Source organism: Calonectris borealis, chromosome 2 (genome assembly GCF_964195595.1).
Source record: "Calonectris borealis chromosome 2, bCalBor7.hap1.2, whole genome shotgun sequence".
Classification (NCBI taxonomy): Eukaryota; Metazoa; Chordata; class Aves; order Procellariiformes; family Procellariidae; genus Calonectris; species Calonectris borealis.
In genome coordinates, this window is record NC_134313.1 from 31,007,129 (window position 1) to 31,028,942 (window position 21,814).

At 40.4% G+C, this 21,814-nt stretch overlaps 1 protein-coding gene across 1 annotated transcript; it reads right to left on the reverse strand.

Moving 5' to 3' along the window:
• Positions 1–1,553: 1,553 nt before the first annotated feature.
• Positions 1,554–21,541, reverse strand: LOC142078674 (carbonic anhydrase 13-like). Its single transcript, XM_075141576.1, has 7 exons — positions 21,359–21,541; positions 15,160–15,357; positions 11,764–11,882; positions 8,347–8,442; positions 7,151–7,213; positions 6,082–6,237; positions 1,554–3,773 (listed from the first exon to the last, which is right to left on the reverse strand). Exons 1-7 carry the CDS (start codon positions 21,387–21,389, stop codon positions 3,660–3,662), a joined length of 777 nt encoding a protein of 258 aa, XP_074997677.1. The 5' UTR covers positions 21,390–21,541; the 3' UTR covers positions 1,554–3,659.
• Between the last annotated feature and the right edge of the window lie 273 nt (positions 21,542–21,814).

The window sequence follows — 21,814 nt, forward strand, 5'->3', positions numbered from 1 at the left end:
GTTAGATGTAGTCTATCTAGCAGCAGAGTGATAAAGGAGATTGTCACAATGCTTTTTTAAACTAGTTAATAGATAATGAAAAAAACATCTCTAGAGCAGCATTCCTCTGGCATTTGTACCTTCATGCTGAGGCTGCAACCTGCAGGTGTTCTAAGTCTCTCAATTATTTGCAACTTCTAATACCTGAAGGCTAGGCAAGATTTCTCTCTAGCAATCTGCTCCTTGCCTACCTAAAGCTACAAGAATCTAAATCCCAAATTTCTTTTCCATTATGTCTATAAAAAATGTATTACATTCTATTTTCTTATTTTATTCCACTTTTTTCAGTAACGTTATTTTAAAATTGAATATTTGGAAGACTTGGGTTTTTTTCCTAGAATTGATTCCTTGAATTCTTTTAGGTCCCTGTTCACATCTGGAAGGCCAGCAAAGTACTGTTTGCTGAAGGAACAGAGAGACAAATCTCTGCAGGGGCGAGAAAGCACAGGTACGTAGCAAGTGGGTATATGGCAGCAAACAGATGTCTGCCTGATCTTCAGCCTACTGTACTCCAGACAGCTACTTCCCAGGTTTTTTCTTTGACATAAAGAAAATTCCCAGCTGATGTTAAACTCTGTCTTTGCAACATGAAAGACATCACGAGCATGACTGGCAAAGGCTATGAACACAGCAGAGCGCACTGCTTCCCTCCTGTGCCAAAACCAGCAGAGCTGACCCCAAAGCTCTACTGCAGTTTATTTAATTCTGAGAATAAGTTTATGGGTGACCAACCAACCAGCCATACACAATTCTAGACAGCTACTATTTTCAGCAAATACCCTATATGTTTTTTGGTCACTGAGCATTTCATTCTTCTTAGTATAAAGGCTCCAAGTGTGTCAGAGGGTGAAGAGTTGATCAAAGAGACCTGCAGCTGAGGGGGTGAAGACGTATTTTAGCCTTGTCTGCTCTAGAGTCATCTTAGTACAGCACAGAGCCCATACTTGAGATTTAATTCCCTGGGAGCACGTCATGTAATCTGGTTGCAATTCAGTGCAGTTTGGGCATAGAATAAGTTAATGACTGAGGATGCAACCAAGTGCTCAGTGCCAACACTGGGTCCATGCTCTCACCTTACAGTCACAGCAGAGGGATTATCTGGGAAGCTGTTCCCAAAGGATTTCAGGCAACTGAGCATTTCTAGTCTTTTTCAGATGCCACCACCAGCTTTCAGCCCAGATCCAGTACCACGCTAGGTGAACACAGCATCTCCACATTAGGAGAATTACTGTGAATGATGTCTTCTTCTAAAACTTATTTGCATAACTCTATAAAAATAGTCAATAGTTCAAAAAAGTGCTATCAGAAACTTTATGTGCAATTGATTGCATGTCTTACCTCTGTCAAAGACATTTTACGTGGAACATAGAAAAGATACCTACACTGCCCAAAGACAGACTTCAAATGAGGGATGACTATTTTTTCCAGAACTAGAGCTGCAGGCGCTACTTAGAAAACTGCAGCCTTCTCTGTAAAACTTGAATCTCTTCAATAGAAAATACAAGACACATTCATAAAATCCACTTTTTATTTTGATAAAATCCTTATAAATATCAAAGCACTGGATCAACTCCACTGTTTTCAATATATAAAAAACATGTAAAACTTTTGTTTCTGATATGAAGCAGTAGCCTTACTTTCTCTTCTCAGGCAAACAAACTTTATAACCTTCATGCAATTTGTAAACATTTTGTTCATGTTCTGCAGCTACTCACATGACAGGGAAACATATCAGATCCAACACTAAGTCTAAAAAAGGGTGTGAAAACACGCAACACGCTCCCGCTCTCTCCATGCACACTTTCCAGACATCCTCATTCAGAAAGAACCAGCCTGAGGTCTTTTCAGCTGCATTCTTCTCCCTATGCCAGAAAACAAAAAGTGCCTGCAGGTTTTTCCCCTTTGGTTAATACTTGTACCTGCTGCTGCTGCCAAATGTCTTTTATTTCTTCCATGGTCTATTTGTGTTCTTTCCTTCAGAAAGCATTCAGAACGCATTGAGAGGCCTTGCAGCAATAGTAGCTATATTCTGGGAGCAGAAAACAAAAAAAATCCACCTATCTTAAACTAAGCTAAAATATCTATGTCTCTATGTCTAATTTATTCAGTTATAAGAAGGTATATAAAGTCAATCCTGTTTGTTATTTCCCTCACATTTGTCCGTCTAAGAACAAAAGATCTGTTGAGACAAGAGGCACAGTCTATAAAACCTATTAAAAAGCAAATTCATGGAGAGCAGTTGTGGAAGATGAGTTTGGTCAGAAGTACTACAGAGATTGGTTGTAGTCACCACCCATGAAACCTCTAGCTGCCTCCTTCAGGTATCACTGGTTTTCACTTGTAGTTCTCAGAGTCTGAGGGTAAATCTAATCCTATACTAAGTTACAGCCTATGACAAGTTCATTAAAAATAATAAAAATAAATTTGGCATAAAACAAAAAATTATATTCAGATAACAAAAGCTCTTGAGAGAAACATAGGCTCAAGTCAATTCATAAAGACAGACATTTCAACACATTGCTGTTGAGGGCTGATCTTTTATCAGATATTGACTTGATTCTGATTTCTTTGGCTTGCTCTAAATGCTATCTTTGGTCTTGGAATGTAAGTGCAACTACCCAAGTTCAGCTATGACAGCAGAACTTCAGCCAGTACCTAGGAGACATTACATACCAGAGTAGTGCTGTGCTCTCCTGCAAGCTGTGAGATATGCAGCATGTGTCTCACACTGCAGCGTGCCACGTGTCTAGTATGAAAGAATCTGGAGCAACAGCTACCCCTGCCTCCTGATTTTAAGTGGCAGGAGTCTGATGCTACATGGATATAGTGTTACAGTCCCTTATTGTTCACCAAATGCAACAGACTGAGTTTAGGCATGAACAAACAGTTCCCTCTATGCCCTTCCACCTTGCAGTTTTCAGGTTTCAGGACAATTTCATCAGTATATGTGGTGGAATTCAGGAATACCCAATCCACCTGATATGATTCCGCAATATATAAAATCCTTACTATTTGCTTTTTTTAAAAAATTCAAGCAGTACATCATTACTGCTATGAAGCAGTCAGAACAACAGGATCATATAAATATCTGTTTTGCTTAAATGCTGTTAGTCATTACTGCTTTTTGTAGGAAAGTAAGCATGGTATTGCAGAAGTCAGCAATGAAATTATATCAGCCTTGAAATATTTTTTTCTTGAGAATTACAGTGTGAAGTCTTATATAGAAGCTAAATGTTATGTTAGAGAACAGAATAATAATCCCAGAAGATTCTTTACTGCCATCAATGTCAGGAATCCTGTTCACTAATTTAGTGGCAAATTCTGGACAACTCCTTCACCACATCTGACCCTTACGATTAGCACTGCCCTCTGTGCATGCAACGCTAATGCCTCAGTGCTCCCAAACCAATGCACTCAAACACAGTCAGACCTGTTAACATCGAGGAACCTGCAACAACTCAGGACATACTTGTCTGTGAGAAATGACTGCATAGTAACCAATAATAAAACAACACCTATTTGTTATAACAACTCACAAAAAAAAAACCCACGAAGTATATTATCTATTAAAATTAATTCAGCCTTTGGTTTCAGAGGGAGACTACTCTGGCTTTACTCCTTTAATTCCTTCTGACTTCTCGTCCCTTTAAAGGCTGGGGAGGCCGGTAGTTTCTCAGCAAGCAGCAGGCGACCTCATCCTCAGCAGTGCTCAGGAGGCTGCGGAATTTGGCTAGCTGCAATCAAAAGAGACATAAGGTTCAGCAGAAAACCCTCATGCTCATACTAATGAAACAGCATGTAGTAAATATTAAAGATACTTGTCACCTTTTTTATGCCAGGAAGAATGAAACTGTATTTTTCTATGGCATGTGGGAAATAGCAATTCCACCATTTCTGTCCTTGCAAATTAAAAACAATGACTACCACGAAAATCTCCCAAAATACATGTCATAATGAAACTGTGCATAAGAATTATTTGTTTCCTGTATTTACACTTTGCCTTCCACAACCTGATCTAAACCAGAGTTTTCTATATTCTAGTTTGATTTTATAGTCAGAGACTCGGAATGTTTGGTGCCAAAAATTAGATTTCTTATGTGTACCTGTGTACACATTCTTGTTCAGAGTATATTCACAATTAACCCGGAATAATAGCTGTGGTGCTAAAGAAAGCTTCTGTAATTAGCACTTCTGATATATTAAACATGTACTCAAACCAGCAAAGATTCAAAACTTTTCCCTTGTGGAAACATAGAATAGGCAGTTATTCATACCTCAGCATAAGCTTCTCTGCTTAAGCTGATCTCAGCAGAAAACCAGATCAGAGCTTCATGTCTAATCTCAGGAAATTGGAGTCCGAATTCTGACCCGAAGTTTAGTATTTTGTCTAATTTCTAATTTTTCCAATATTTACTATTTCTATATACCATCTTACTTCCCTTCTTGGTTACCAAGTATAGGACAGAACAAAAATAATTCCATCATAATAGAGCATTTAGTTGTACAGAACATTGCATCTTAATTGCATTAAAAGCAAAAAAAGTCAATACTATTTACTCCACCCCATTCTAAAGCTAACATTTGTAATTCAGGCTCCCTGTGAGTTTCTAAAAACTTAAAATTTATTTTTAATTTCTTTCAACCTGAAAAGTGCCCCAAAAAGTAGGTAGTAAACTGTAAAGCCCCAAAGAAATACAAACCTGAGGAATAAAATTAAATGGCAGAACAGTGTAAGTCATGGTGATGATGATCAATCACAATAGTGGACATTACTAGAAACAAACACTTTTAACTATATGCATGCTTATATTTATAGCAATATAGCACATTTATACTTTAATACATAAGATATAGCTACAGTCTATGAAAAATGACTAGTAAAGAATCACTGTACTTGACACGGTTTCCGACACTGTGTCCTCTGAACCTGTTACACATGGGTGTTTGCATACAGTATTTCATATTTTAGAATGTATTAACTATAGATTAGCCCAAATAAGAACCTTTTAACCTGAACAATGGCTTGTCTTTGGGAAGTTCATATCTTAACACAAATTTTCAATCCTAGACCCAGATGCACTGCAGCCAGTCTTACAAAACCAGATTGAGGGCACTGAGGAAGACAGACAGATGAAAGAAATGGACGCACTGAGCAAATACATGACTTCAAATCAGTTACAAACAGAATTTCAGGTCTCCTGAGTAACAAGCATCCCATTCAGTGAACTGTCTTAACATTTTGCGCAAAGACTGAAGCCACTACTTCTGCTGAATATGTGACATAGGGTATTGAATTTTGTGAGGTATTTGTAATATTGACCATGAATGAGACAAACACTGTGGTAAGGTTTACAGTGTGCCCAGAATATTGATAACATATTGCAGGTGATGTACATATCAATATCTGATATTAGAAGCTATAATCTGACATACTTCAGTGTCTCCAGTGCGAAAAACTCTTTATACTTCAGATGATCAGCCCACTGGGTGTCACTGTTGCAACATTAATATATAGCATGAAGCTTAATTTAACAAGAAATGTAAGTAGAGTCTTTTATGTGGTATCACACTTTTTCCAAGATAGCCTAACATAAAAACCAGCTTATTACAATTGTATTTGCTTTTCAAAATTCTAGTAAATTCACCAAGGTTTACACAACTGGAATGCAAGAAGAAATTTGCTATTGATCTGTCAAATAAAAATGGCAGAGAATAGGTTTGAGCAGGATGCTCAATCGAGTGGAATTCCAGGATTTCTTAGCATCATCAGAACCCTTTTTTCTGTAAGTTCCTTGTGGGTTATTTTTGCTTGTTAATTTTTAGAGTATGCAGATTCTTTTAAAAAAATGAATAATAAATAGCTGTTATGCAAAGAAAGGCAACAAGAAGTCATGATAAATTTGATAGACACATTTTGTCCTTTGAAAATTTGATAAGGTATGCAATGTCAAGGTCTGCAAAAGAATATGTTTTTGGGTGGCAGATACAATTTGAAGTCTTACAAAAGCAATATTTCTATAGCAGTGAAAAATCGAAAAATACCTGTTCAGAACAAACACTTATGGGCTCTCTCAGAACAATCCAGATGACACTTTCAAGAAGAGGTGGAACAGTGAGAGAGCCAAAGTAAGTCCAGTAGTCCAAGGACTTGGGAAGCAGACAGCTAGGATCGAAGTTTGTGAATAGTGCTCTTTTACCCTGGAAAATAAAAAAAACCCTCACTGTGGTTCTAGATTAAATATATTTAGAAAATTATTTCTTACACAAAGTTAAAAAAGAAAAAAACAGGGCAATATTATTTAAAAGCAAGAGGCCAAGATAAATCATGCCAAAGGAGGTAGAGCTTTTTCCACTATGGGGTGGGCTGGCAGCATGCTGGATGATCACAGCAGGTGAGCCAGTGCCCTTCTGATGAGGTCCTACCTCTGTGACAGCTTTGCTGCTGCTATTCTTGATGCCAGCAAGACACCATCGAAGGTGTCATGTTAGCACAGGCTCCCCATAGTTACAAATGACCATGGGATGGAGGTTGGAGGGAGAGATGAGAAGATGTTAGACTGTCAACGTGGTCTCTGTGGGGCTGGTGGAGTAACCCCACAGGTTATTGACACCTGCTCCCCTTCCCATTCACTCCTCCCAGGCCCACGGGTTACTACTTCTTGTTCAGGCTACCAGGCCAGAGATTCCTGTACGAAACATGATGCTGTGAGTCTGGCTGATCGCTCTCACACATACAACACCTTATTTCTCACCCTGTACCTCAGCAAAACAGGGGAGGAAACCTTTCCCTCATCTTTTCACAGCTTTCCATAAAGTATGTTCTTCTGTTCATATTCTCACAGCAACACATTTGTCAGAGGTTAGGTTCTGTGAGGAATTAGCTTTTTCCTTTGATCTCTTATTGTATAAAAATTATTATTTGTCTGCTTAGTTTTTAACTTTCCTAACAAGAATGCTCCTAAACTGTCCCAAATCAGAGTTAGATATGGATAGCTATGAAACTAGGCACTCGGGAACATGAAGGTGAAGGAAGTAGCAGCCAGGTTACCAAAAAACCAAAAGAACAAAAGCAACCACCAGTATTAGTATTCTTTCAGAAGCATTCGTTCACCTTGATTCTGATGGTGTCCAAGCGGTCAGTAATCTTCTTCAGCTGAGGATTGCATTCACCAATCTATTAACACCAGAAAGAAGAAATACATACTTGAGCTCCAGAGACAAATAGCAAAAATAAATGATCAAAAAGCAAATCTATACTGAAACTACTTTATATAGCTTTACTTAAGTGACTGTGAGATCTGATGGGTTTTGTGAGTATAAGCCTGTGACTAACTGGTCCTTAGAAATAGTACTGGTCGTAAAGAAGATCCGCTCCCTTGCTGACAGTATTTATTCTGGCTACTCATAGTAATTATTTCAGCTACAAAAGATCCACAAACCTTACACTGCAGGGGAATAAAAGCAATTTATTTTTCATGTTTTGTATGCAGGATATTAAAAGTTTCAGGCTTACATCTGAAATTTAAATTGTTTATAACAGTGAAAACATCATTTTTATGTATCTCAAGCAGAATTTGTGTGCTAAGAAATCCAGTGAAACTTTCCTTGAATCATTATACTGTAAACTGGAAAGACAGAATTACTGAAGCGGTTCTTTGCAATTGCTGCATGTAATGGCTCACTGACTGCACCAGGACCAGCACTAGCTGTGCCCAGGAAGCTGTGGCAGCCAGGCAGAAACCACAGATTTGACCAAAGCCCTATTCTTTGTCATGGATTGTGTGAATTCTCCATCTGCTTCTTCATACAAAAGTCAATGAAGCTGTTGCAAGAGTTGAATTTCGTCTTAGAATCGGTGCAGGAGGCGAAGAGGTATATAACAATTACAAGGAAATTCTCCAGATTCTGGGTTTTTCTCTTTCGTTTTTCAGAAGAAACTATCAGCTCAGAAACAAACCGTTAAAGTAGCATTCAAAACAAATCAGATAGTCCTTGTCAGTCAATCACAAGTTATCAGGATCCATATAGAGCCAGCTGAACTAAGATCCACTTTTTATGTTGTAGAGGAGTGCAGACCAGGCAAACTGAAGAGCCTCACTGTCTTGAAAATCTATTAATCTGATATTTTTAACCTTCAAGCAAGCAGAGTTTTCTATACTGGAAAGCAAACAGTATGAAGGAAACAGTGTAATTTAATGCCCATATAAAACAATTATCTCTTTAGCAATAATTACACTCACTATCACCATTATCCCTTTGGGCTCATAAGGCAGATTTATTAGGAGGGCTGAGACATTTTTTTCTTACCTTCAGAAATACAGCCATGACTGCTAATCCATCTGACTGACGAGCTGCCTCAACAAAACTGGAATACTTTTCTGAGTTCCAGTGGACCACATGAAGCTGAAAAGCAAGAGACACAGCCAGCATCAACTCCCGCTGAACTCGAATAGTCACAAACTAATACTACAACTTTACTGGTTTTGATACTCTACTTTGCTCTTTTGTATTCAGAGCCATTCAGTTTTCTAAATGCAATTATTTTTTGAAATTGGTAAATATATAGTTCACACAAATGGCAAAAAGCATTTCCAGTGGCTGGGATTATTCAAAATTTAGCAGCAATCAGCACACTACAGTGCCTGGCAAACTGCTGTTGGGTCCCCAGATTTTGAACAGAGAAACTAAGACAAGATATCCCATGGTTATATAACCAAAGCTTTTAAATCCATTTTTAGTACAGCTGATTTTAAAAAGTTATTGAAAATCATGAGAATGTTATTTGTTGCTCCTCTTTTTCCTTAATCAGGCTTTCAGTAATATTAATCAGCCACATAAATAGCTAGAAAACAGGCAGAGGAACACACGTTAAACTTCAACTGACCCCTTTTCCCTTGTTTAATTTAAGCTGAACATCAAGATTTCATTTCTGATACTTTCCAAATGTCATTTTCTATGATTACCAGTAGTTAGGCACTTACAAGCAGCTTGATTATCTCGGGTTTGAGCATTTGCATTTCCAACATGCATTTTTCTGGAAGTGTCCTGTGGTAGTTGCTTAAGCAGCTTAAAGACACCACCTAGCCAGGTGGGGAAAGGAAAAGCCCGTGATGTCTGCCCCCATACCACCTCAGTCCCTCCTGCTAAGCCAGGTTTTCTAAATCCTGGCCACGCTCCATGGCGGGAGCTCCTGGTTCCCGGGAAGCGCCAGGACATCCCAGCCTTGAGCAACGGTCCGACTGCCAAACTGGAGAGAGCACAAACACTCACACAGAGCTTAAGACTAAGTACTTCACAAACATTAATTACTCTTGCAAGTCCTCAGTGGATTAGTAAATCTTACTACCCATAGTTTTTAGATAAGGAAAGAGAGGCTCAGAAGCAGGACACGGGATTGGCTTTTCTAAAATTGGTGACCATCTTTTCAGACTTGAACTTTACTCTTTAGGAGTGCTGAAAAGCAGCTCCATTGAATGACTTAAACTGGGATGAATCCTTGAGAAAAAGGCTTGCTTTTGGAATACAGCACTTCAAGACCTCTAAAGTAAGAGCAATTTAGGAAAGTTGGAACTTGCTTTAAAGGCTTTTTATGGGAAGCAACACAGCTGCGTGGTTGAAATAGGGATCTAGGAGTGTGAAGATTTTGACTCTAAATCTCAATCCTTGCCTAACCTCTATGAGTTTTAATTTTCCATATCTGTAAAACAGAGCCATTACTTGGTGTTACAGGGTATAATTAATGTTTGTTAAGCACTTGGACTCTGAAGTGCTGAAACATGACTTCCAGCAAGTAAGGAGTCCCACTGAAATCAATAATAATACAAGTATGCTCACGATGAAACACATGCTGGCTCACAGCTTCAGAGATCCTTGAAGGAAAGTTGCTAAAAATATTATAAATTAAACCAGGAGGAGAACACAGTCCACTAAACCATTCTCAGGTGCATTAGTATCCTGGAACTCATAATGCCTGCACCACTCACTATTTTAAGTTCACAAAAGCTACATTGAACAACTTTTAAACACTTGCATTTTTACATACACAAAAAGGAAACAGATACTCTCAGTCAGAATTGACTTTTATTGTGGATTTTTAAAAAAGCAAAAAAACAACGAAGAACAAAAAGCAAAATTCCCGCAACTAAATAAAGCCCACTCCCACTCCCTCATAGCTTTGCCAAAAAAACCCCAAACCAACCCCCCTAAAAACCAAAACCCCCAAACAAACAGAGCTGTGAAACACCTTTGGGTATAGCCCCATTCTCAAGGGCTTGTGACTTCTCTTTAAGGAATATATCCCGTCTTACCACCGCTCTGTCACTGCAGCTTGTGAAGAGACCTTGATCAGACCATACGTTGCCACAAAGAATGGAGCCATGGATCCCTTCTGCTTCCCGGTGGGCTTAGGGGCTGAACCTTGCAGTCTTCTCTACCTGTACACTACTTCTTTCTTCGACTCGGTTGATGCTTTTTCTTGAAATCTTACACATCTTCCTCATGAAGGTGAGCACTGAAACCATCTTCATGTCTCCTTCTGAGGTATTTTCTTTTGTGTGAACAGTGCTCAGAAGCCTTGATCTTAATTCTGGGTTTCTTATCCCAAAGCCAAAGTGACATCTAGAGAGCTTCTTGTGGAGGGTTACCCAACCAACAGGTAACGGAAAGGTTTTTAGACTGGCTAGAAATTCAGAGATATTTTCTCCTTCCATTTGGTTTCTTAGATGGGAAACATATATATATTTTCTCAGCTAGAAATTTGGTTTTGGTACTTAATGGTTTTAAAGCACCTCTATTAATTCTTTATATTCCATCTCACCTGGTTCCTGTGGAAAACATAAGCCTTTAAACACTGCAAATGTCACTTTTCCCCATTAGTGTTAGAAAACTGATTTTTTTTCTGACCACTGTCTCTTATAGCATTTCCAGTAAAATCTGATCACACCACTGTGCATACATTTCATTTTTTTTCTTCTTTAGTATTATGTCTTTTATTTGTCCATTACCATTTATTTTTATACTTTTAACTTCTTTTTAACCCCAGAAAACTCTTCCACTGTCTGAACTATGTGTTGTTAAAGACCTCAGTCTCATCAAAATACTCCATGTTACTTCCATTTGCAAAGAGGAATCGGATACTGAATACTTTTTACTGTAGACTACTCAAACGCACCGAAGGAGACAGAGCAGGAGCGAACTCTCCGTGCCAGAGCAGACGGTGCGTTTCTCCCTGTGGCCCGCTGCCTCCACTGAAACGCAGTACCTCCACAGAAGCAGGCACCCCACAGATATTAAGGGGCGGTTCTCAAAGTCATAACCATCACATGGCTAAATGCACCACAAAATGCAACACTCCTAAGTCTTGCATAAACCTTACACTGCACAGGCCCCAAATCAAATAATTCTGTGGTTTGTAACTGAAGCTGACTTTGAAAATACTCTCCAAGGAAGAGACAGTGAAAGACAAAGTTTAAAATAACTCTTGAACATTAAATCTTGCTCTTATCAAGCTCTTGTCTTCTGATCTCCTTTTTTAATCCTCTCCAAAGCTTTCAAATAGATTCTCCTTTGAGAAAGGACCAAACATGCAACACTTCAGGAAGACCGCTTGTCTTTCGATAAAATGGGGGCAGAATGAAAAGCGGGCAGAAGAGGGGCAACATTATTCTTACAACAGAAGACTAGTCACAAACTTAGAGGTACAGATGACTCCATGTAAAGCCTTACCTCTGCCGCATACTTCATCCCATCCACCGCGTGCTCAGAGCCGGCGTCATCGTTGGAGCCCCAATGGAAGTGAATCTGGCGCAGCCTGTAGGTCCCGCTGAGCGGCCCCCCGGTCAGCACTGGAAACCCAAGCAGAGGAAAAGGCTTCACTGCAGGAACGGGAGCCGCTACCCACATCCTCTAACCTCACGCCAGTCTTCGGACAGTCCCCTACTCCTTCTCAAAAGCTGTCTCAGGTAGCTTCCCATTTCTTTGAAGTACTACAGAAACCCTCACTTGTGATTTAAAAGAATCACTGAGAAATTAAGCTTAAAATATAGGTTTTATGAATAAAGGGGAGGATCAGTAAAATATAACGTGAACAGAATATCTTCTGCGGTTTGAAATTTGGAGGAAAGTAGGTGGAGCTTAAAAAAATTTTCAAGGCTTTTTCCTTCATTTGCAACTAGATCCAGTTACATCAGATTGAAGTCTGAGAAAAAGGAGCATACATTAACATAAATAAAAGGAAGCCAACACTACATATGCATTGTATAGCTGCAATATTACTGACATTTAATTAGCCATTTATTTCAACTTAAGACACATATGGGTGGGCTTTTCATTGTTTTGCTTTGGTTAATCAGAGTTGGAACCAAAACATCTCTTCACAGAGACTTGAATGTGAATCATATTCAGAAAGATTCCTTATGCACTGCAAAACAAATCACCCCACTCTCCCAGCTCTGTATCTCCTCTGAGGGTTTGGGAATTAGTCTGGGCTGGTTTACTGGCTCATTATAGAGATATTAGGGGGAAAGGATGGGAGCTTTAACCAGATGGTTTTTAAATTAAGAGCACTGGGGAGGACAATAGTCATTTTTTCTCTCTTCTAGCATTAGTCCAAAACCTAAACTTTGTTAGGAAGAAAATACCACCAAATACAGATAAAAGAAGAATTTCTTAAGTTGCCTATCTGCTAACACAAGTAGGCTGGCTAATGAAAAGGAACTGGAACTGTTTATCTGTGGGGAAAAATATTTGACCTCCTTAAAACTTCAACTCAAAACCATGCTTTTACAGAGCCTACAAACCGAGTGAACAAAGGGGACGGGGAAGTGGCACTCCTAAAACAAATTCCTTCTTTCAAGGGCCGAAAACTTGGAGGCAAATAATCCTAGAAATGTGTAAAGATCGGTGTTCTAACTGGCTGAGGGAAAACAATTACGTGGAAATGCATCAGCATTCCATGAAATACTTCTGCTGAAAAATGTGGAAAATGGCCTGATGATGTATTTGTACCACATCATACAGTGATGGTAAAACCCTTCCATTCCAACAGCAATTAAGGAAGAGGTTAGTCAGAAGCTATTTAAGGCAAATATCAGTATCTCAAAGTTTGAAAAGAGCTGGAAGAGGAAGTCTTTGAAACATCAGTAGACCAATTTCAGAGAATGGAGCTAATGTGGTACCAAAGAGGATAAACAGAATTACACAAACAATTACAGACTTGACAGCCTGGTTTCAATGCTGGCCAAAGTGAAGAAATAGTTCATATGGGAAGCCAGTCAATAATGTATTAAAAGATGCTAATGTATTTAGTACCAATTAATTTGATTTTTTTTTTCCCATAAAACCACCATATGGCAGGAGTGCTTACTTCACAGGGGTGCCCCAGAGGCCAAATTTTGGCCCTACAAAATTCAGTATTTTTTGATCAATGACCTGAAAGAAAACAAAAACATTACTGATAAAGTTTGTCAGTGACAAATATTAGGGGAAATAGTGAATAACTCAGTTTATGGATACAGAAGAATTTGAATTCTTTGATAAGTAAGGCATTATAATGGCCTAAATGTAAAGCCATGTATGTGGACTGAAGAATCTAGTCCATACATAGAAGTATGGAGTCTCCTGAAGGAGAATGGGGATTACATTTGTTAATTATCTGATCAACATCTGTCAGTGCTTTGCCATGACATGAACTATATCCTTGGAGATACGGCCTGAGGAAAGCAGTAAGAAGAGGATCACATTACCACTGCTTTGGTACCATTGTAAGCCCACAGAAATACTACGTTCAGGCCCTGTCACTTCACGGATGGTGTTAGAAAGTGGAAGAGGTTCTTGGTGTATTCATATTCATATTTATTACTTTAAAAAAAAAAAAAGAAAAGGAGTTTAAAGGCTGAGTTGATCTAACTCACAGCAGAAATAAAGTGTGATTTTGATTTTTTTTATTGTGAGGGTAATTAACAATTAGAACAACTTACCAAAGGCTGTGGTAGGTTCGTCATCGATGGAAATTTTGAAATCAAGATTGTATGTTTTTCTAAGAGATGTGCTTTAGTTCACCCACGCCTAGTAGGCTTGAAGCAGAGATTAATTCTGGGAAGTCCCATGGCATCTGACACACACGAGGTCAGACCAGATCACTGACGGTCAGCTGATGGCTTTCAGGCAACATCCAATGTTGCTTGTATTGACAGGAAATTTAAGAATTAAACTAAGACTGTCTGGGAAAGCAAAGTACGATGTTGTCTCCATCTAGGTCTCTCCATGTTGCCACTATAAGCCAATAATTCCTCAGGACTAATGGACAGGGTGATCGCAAATTAGTCCCCCTCTGGCTCTGACCCTTGTGAATGCACCATATGGGCTTGGGTCCTCAGCTAAGCCTCAAGCAACCACAAGAGGATTTTACTGCTCGTAGAAACTGCACTCCTACAGTTTCAAGGGGAGGTGTGCTAGCTTGCCTACCATCCAAGAGAAGGTTTTAAAGATGAAGGCACTAACATTACAAAGACTATACTAAACCAGAGAACTTCTAAATAAGAATTATTGCTTGCAAAAAGGGAAGCTACATACTCCTAAAAAAGACTGGGACAATAACACTTTTCAGAGAAGAAAAGGGATCACTTGGGAAATATTTCATTTGTTCCGTATTGGCTCTTTCCTGACACAAGAAGTCCAAGTATGGATTGTAAAAGGGACATATATACATAACCAAACCTGCAGCTAAAGTCAGATAAGAGACTTGAGCGATTCGGTTGGAATGAACCTGTAATGAGACACAAAGGATTCATCTGCAGTGAGAGAGAGCAGCATTTGAAAAATTGTACACAACACTGTTCAAACAGGGGCACTATCTAGCTGGTTGGGGTGGATCAAACCGTCCCTGTGAAAAGGGAATCCTATCACTTTCTGAGAAATGCAACCTTGAACTCGTGTCCACATATGTTCCCACATTGTATCATGCTGAAAGGCAGGGAAGAAAGGAATCTCTCATCCGGAGGAGCAAAGTCTTACTGTTTATGAGGAGTTCATACCCGGCAGTGAGACAGACATGCTCAGGCTGCATGCACTCTATTCAGGAAACGGTGGAAGAAGACACAGTGCAACAGGAAAGGAACAAACCTGATTTGTTGACGGTATCATCAAATTCAACACTGGTGGAGTGCCCATTGTTAAGGATGATTTTAGCAGAAGCCGGATCGTAACTGGGATTTAGAGGACGGAGAGAGGGATCATATTTGGTTTCCTCAGTTTTGATGTCGATGGGTGACTGACGGTCTCCATTAGCGACAGGAAAAACCTCCTTCCAGTGGGCAGGCCCTGCAATGCATTGGAGGAGAAGCCTAAGTTGATGCCAGCGCCCTGCTTCGTATGAAAGAAGACTCCTTGAGCTGTTCTTGTTTGCATCTTTTAAATTCAAAAAGGGTGCATCAGAAAAACACAGATCAAAATATTCAGCTACTTTTGCTGCACCACATTGCACCAGCAGCTCTCAGGACCCCTTTACCTACCTTGCATGGTGTATCTAACGGTATTTGGCCTTTGAACAAGGCCACGTGCAGTAGGTAGATATTTAATTATTCACAGTTAAGACTCAACTATGCACAAGACATATCCAACACATGCTCATTCAAATCAAGCATCCTGTATCCAACAGACACGGCGCCCCAATAAATATTCAACACGCTATTTTTCCCTAATATCATATCTCATTATGTCTTTAAGGATTACCTCTTGTCTATCAAAAATCCCTGCTTTAAGGTTTTTTTATACTTTAGTCATGGGCTGCAAAAGACCTGAGAACACATCTTCTACTGACTACGCTGAATGAGATGGGGAGATGTCAAAAAAGATAAAAAGGCTGAGTGGTGTGTGGGCTCTCCTGGGGTCTGATGGCAATGCCTGTAACCTAAGCATTGCTGCACAACTGATCACCTCCTCCCAACCCATCAACTCTGCAAATCAGCTGTCACGACACAAGAGAGAGTGTCACCATAAAGCCTACACACACACACGCACGCACGCACACATACACACACCTAGTATAGTGCTGACAAAATCAGCAAGGAACAGGAACACTCAGGACAGTGGTGCCCGCATGAGATTTGGATTTCTACCACCTTCTGCTGATAAATGAGAGTAGATCTTCCAGACACAGACTTGCACCACCATTCACCAAAATTAGCTAGAAATCAAAACTCTAAAGAAGCTGTTAATCAATACTAGTGATCTTGAGTTAACCTTCCTCTCTCCATGCAAGCTAAGCCAAAAATCAGCTGAAAAGCATTGTCACTGAAAATCAACAATTCAACGGATATGAGAAAAATGGCAAATGTAATTCTAAAATAGTAAGAAAAGCTTCATTGATGAGACGTGTGAGGTGTCTGTTCTTATCCACTAAACATCAGAGAGTCTTCATTAAGCATATATCTGCCATTGTTGAACCATATTTGAATAATAAACAATGCGGAAAGAGGCCATAGAAGAAAAATAGGAACAATAAGTTGCTTGGGGAATATGTTCTGTAAGATAAAGATAGCAAACAAGGTTTAGGATGGAAAAGAGGGTAAGGTGAGGGAAAAGGGCTAATGATCTTTCAGTATTACAAAGAGCACAGCACTTGTTTTTCCTCCAGGCTTATCATGGCTAAGAAGCATAATAAATCAACTAAGACAGACTGGATATAAGAAAAACTTAAATATGAGCATCAGAACCTGATCTTGTAAAATCTGCATCATTGGATATCTCATAACTCTCTATACTGAAGGTAACTGATCTCAGTCTAAAAATCAGCCTGTTGGTTTGGGTCTTTCTGGATGGCTTAGCACTTAAATAAACATGATGACAAAAAAGGATTAAAATGTATTACGCTGTGATTAATAGCCTAACATCAAAAGCTGTCAAATAGTTTTCTCTCCTCAACTTCAATAGCAGTGAACACAGCTCAGAGACTCACAGGTGCTAAAATAACCCAAGCGCCCCAGCAGTAAATCAGGGAGGGAAGCGTCCCACGGCGCCGAGGGGAAGCACTTGCACACCCACCTGGGCAGAGCCTGACTCTCCCCTGAGCAGCACCGAAAAATGGAAGAGGGAAGGAGTAGCTTGTAAAGACCAGCCTAAAAATTAAACCTCAGGTAGAACAAAGGCAAGGGCCTTCAGTCTTGAGTTTGTTAAAAAGTCCTTTTGTTAATGACTTCATTAACTAAACTCATTACGCAAACCGCTTCTAAGGCAGAAGATAAAAATCCTACTGGTTTGCAATATAAAGCTGTTTAAACTTAATTCTTCTCACTTCACAAATGGTCATCAAAGCTATTCAATATTTTAATTACATGCAGTTTAGCATATGATATAATTTTAATTGCGTTTAGATCCTAGTACCTTGCAGTTAGAGATGTAATGCACAATTTTATTAATTGAAGAAGCACCACTCCACCATTTATACCTAACCAACTGCTGTGATTTAGGATGCTTAGAAAAAGCTTATTGCTGCTTAATTTTAATACTTAGGATATTCCTAAGGTGAAGAAAGGCAAAATATATTTATGTGCTTAACTACTTGGTGCTATTGCTCCATCTCAGCAATAACTATAGTTATTGTACAGTAAATAATATGAATGATTTGCATTCATAAATAATATAAATGTGCCAAAAAAAGGACCCAAGGGTGTGATTCTGGCATTAGTTAATTATTCAACAATAAACTTCAATTCTAAAAAGACATTGTGCCTGCTTTTGTACTTGCCCTAAGCTCAGATGACCAAATTCATCTTTTGCTTTGGTGATTAAACATCTGTCAGTAACACAAGACTGCCAGAAATCTGACCTTTCAAAATATACACGAAAATATCAAGAAACTTCAGCTCATCCTTACCAGATTATGTACCAGCAATCTGATACAATTATCATACTCTTGCCACTCTATGAAAACTGTGGCTCAATTCATTACTATGGATCCCATCCCCAAGCAAATTTTGTGTATGACTGTTGGAAAATAAGTCATTACAGTTGGAAGATATGCTCAAATGCATGTCATACAATCAGATTCAAGCGAGTGGGATCTCCAGAAAATTTCATCTGAATTTGGACCTGAATTATATGCCTCCATCTCAATATAACGTACAGTTTAATTTTCTAGATAGGTACGTTAAGACATACCCAGGAAAGTGTAACTCACCGATTCACCTCCCTTCATTTTTTAATTTACTGAAGGAACGTGATTAAATATACCAATTTTTGAACTTACGAAATCCCCTCCTATTGATGGGAAAATGTTCTTTTGCTAGAGGAGATTACCTAGTAGCTCTTAACAATCAAAGCTGTTGTGACCAACATTTAGGACAAAAAACTGAACCATCTGCTCTGAAGATTGCGGGTCTTTATTTTGGACACAGAGTTACCAAATGCGATGCAGATCTCTGTCACTTTTAGATTAGGGTATTGCTACTTATGGTACCCACCAGCATTGCACACATTCAGTTCATGAACTGGACCTCATAAGGAAGGCAGTTACGAGTTTGTCAGGAAATGCAACTCGCTATAGCACCTAACAGCGGTGCTTTTTTACCTAGCTGGACTTAAAGTGATGAGTTTCATCAAAAGGCTAGACTAACTTGAAACAAGCCTAGCGGAGACATCGCAGGATATGGTTCAGTTGCAGTTAGCCTCCCTACTTGCATAAATAGCGTACGTACAGGTGAAAGAGTGGATTCTTTTTTTGGACAGTTCGGTATTATATGCAGAAAGTTTATTAGTGTAGTATGGTCTGACCTTTGCAGGATCACACCCTCATTTATTCCTAAGAGAATCCATTGCCCAGTTTATCATATACAAAATGCTTAAATTTATAAAGTTAGGTTTGCAAGTAATTTAGTTGCATATTAGGTTACAATAAGATTAGCTCTAATAAAAACAATTTGAAATTCAGAATGGGTAAAATTAACTGTTGTTTTTTAAAGCAGACAGCAAAATTATATAATTATTCTTAGGGAGAAAAAAATAGTATAAGGAATTCATATACCTTTTTATTTATAAAACGCTTCAGTGTTATAGTTGTAACTAGACTAAGAGACATTTTTGCAGTAAAACACAATACATGTAAGTACTTTCCATATATTTTATTAAATATATAGTAAACTGAAGGCAATTGATTCTCAATTTGTCTTTTAACTAAGGCAATTCCCTGGTTAACTAAGGGGACTGTTTCTGTGTAGGGGCGAGAATATTTCCCTCTTCACAGGAACCGTGAGCAACTAAGAATAGCATGCATGATGCCACACTGAAGCCAGTTTTCAAGATGTCAGTATTACGCCTCCATACATAAGCACCATCAAAACTGTGAGGCAAGAACAGTGGCAAGAAAGCAAAGGCCAAGGTTTGCATAGAAATAAAATAATGCCTCTTTGCATTTCAGAAATACGTGCATCAAAGCAGGGGAGAACATTCAATTCTGTGCATACCAGTCAGACCATGTCCTTATACATAGATATACCATATATGCAGACATGTATGTGTAATATTTGACAGTTTACTTTATGCACAGCATGATTTATGTTGCGGTTATTATTGCTAAGGGGCAAATGAATTTCCACCCGGTTTAAAAAAAACAGTGCTTTTATCACTGCAAGTAACAAATGCAGAACTCAGAGTGAATGCAGATGTCTTTCCAACTCTTTATGAAATCAACTTTAATATACAACTGCACCAAATTCAATTAATTTCACTTTGTTGCCTCCTCCTTAGTTGCAAAAGCTAATCTTAGTCGCAGGGAAACTATTCAGGGCCATGCAGGGCAACAAAATTTTTCAAGAATTAGAGCAATCTCCCTTATCTGCTATTCAGCAAAACAAGAAACAAGCAAAACCAATAAAATAAATGCATAAAAAGAGAAAAAGCTGAGAAATAAAACTGATGCCAGGGAAGAACAGTGAAGTGTTGGATATTCATGCCTCTCACCATTAGTCACCTGGGAGAGGCGGGAGGAAGGGGATGGACTGATGAGGAACTACCCACCCAGCTGCTGGGGGCTCCAAGAGAGGAGAGAAAGCCAAACTCCACCCCAAATATGTTATCAGCCAGTAAACGGAGTTTTATAGGACAAATGGGGCCTCAAGCAAGGTCCAGGGCCACCTCGATAGAAATTCTCGTGCCCTCCCCTTCCTAGAAGTTGAGAATAGCAAAGGAGGAGGGATAGGATAAGGGAGGGAAAGTCGGCTTCTTATCTGGACAGTGCAGGTGAAGTCCGCAGCACTCTTGGAAAACATATGGAGAAACAAATTTGAAAAACAAGACTCATTTACGTCTTCAGGGGAGGGGTAGAGTAGACTGCACAACCATAGATAACACGCCTAATCGTTGCAACATTGCTGCGATCCACCACCACCCAGTTTTTCAGGAAAGTATATCCATCCAGAAAAGATTGAACAAAAGGACCAGGCAGTAAAGGTAGTACTTGCACAAACAGTATTCCAAACTCCAAGTAATAATATAAACGAAGCATGCCCCTATGTATATGCAAATACATAGCTTTCTCCTTTTCTGTCATGGTGTTTTATTTCTCTGTGTATTACAACAGATAACGTAAGTTATTCCATTTACTTTATCAGAGCTGACTCTCCAATTCACAAAAGCACTTTCATTTCTACTTGCATTACTTGTGAGCCGGTCTGCACACAGGAGCAGCGTTTGCATTACTTACAATGCAAAACAGAGGAAAGTCTTTAAGCCTGCTGATGAGCACATCTTGGGACTTCAAAGACCGACAAGATTAAGGAAACCATGAAACAACTGAAATCCAAAAGCATCTCTTCTCAGTTAGACATTCAAATGACCGGTTCTAGTACCTAGTATTTCCCACCGTGTAACAGAAGCAGAACATAGCCGGAGTCAGGCACTGCCGATACAGCAGCTCTGATCAGTCCGACGGTCTAATAAACACTCGATACGTACACGCAACTAATGAACTAGACGAGCAAACGAAATCCCTTCAGGGAACGAGACAGACCACTTTTTCCAACTCAGAGCCAACCCCTGACCCGACCCTGGCAGGCGATGCTGCGCGCATGAAACACCTCTCTCAGCAGCCAGCCTTGCATCATTTCGAGACAAAAATCTGCTCGGTCTCACGTTGCAAACCCTCGGCAAGATTTCCGCTCATTCAGCTTTCCCGTGGGCTCGGGAGCTGCCGGGGCCAGCTGCGGGAGGTGCCCTCGGGGCTGCCTCCGCTGGCCGCGGCGGGAGCGGCCACCCCGACGGCCCCGCGGGCAGCACCGCGGCCGCCCCCGGCCCACCGCCCGCCGCCCGCCGCCCGCCACCCCCCTACCGTTGTGCTCGTCGTATCCCCAGTGCAGCATGGCTCTGGTCTCCTGCCGGGACGGGCTGGGACGGGAGAGGCGGCCGCGCCGTCACCGCCGCCCGCTTTGAAGGCGACGGGCGGCGACGCCCCGATGCTCGGGCGCCGATAAGGAGCCTGCAGCGCTCCGCGCCCGCGCAGCCCGGCCCCGGCCCCCCGGCCCATCCGCGCCCGTTCTCGCCCCCAGCCCTTCGCCGCCCAGCGTCCCCGCAGCGCAGCACCGTCGGGGCAGCCGCCACCTCGCAAGGGGCCGCTCCGACAGAGTCAAGCTGTCCCCCCTCCGCCAGCCGCCTTCCCGCGAGTGCCATGAGTGGTGCGGCACGGAAGGACGGGGAAGTAAGCGTCTGTTCCCGGGGCTGCTCCCCCCGCCCCCCGAGGTAGAGCAAGGCGAGCATCGCTGCCCGGCCCCGCGGCCGGCCCCTGCCT

Bases quoted from the DNA above. Each gene is read 5' to 3' on its own strand.
- LOC142078674 (XM_075141576.1), bottom strand. From the start codon at position 21,389: ATGCTGCACTGGGGATACGACGAGCACAACG. The intron at 15,358-21,358 runs GTAGGGGGGTGG...AATGCATTGCAG, and splicing joins GGGATACGACGAGCACAACG to GGCCTGCCCACTGGAAGGAG. The intron at 8,443-11,763 runs GTAAGGCTTTAC...CTTGCTTTTCAG, and splicing joins GGATGAAGTATGCGGCAGAG to CTTCATGTGGTCCACTGGAA.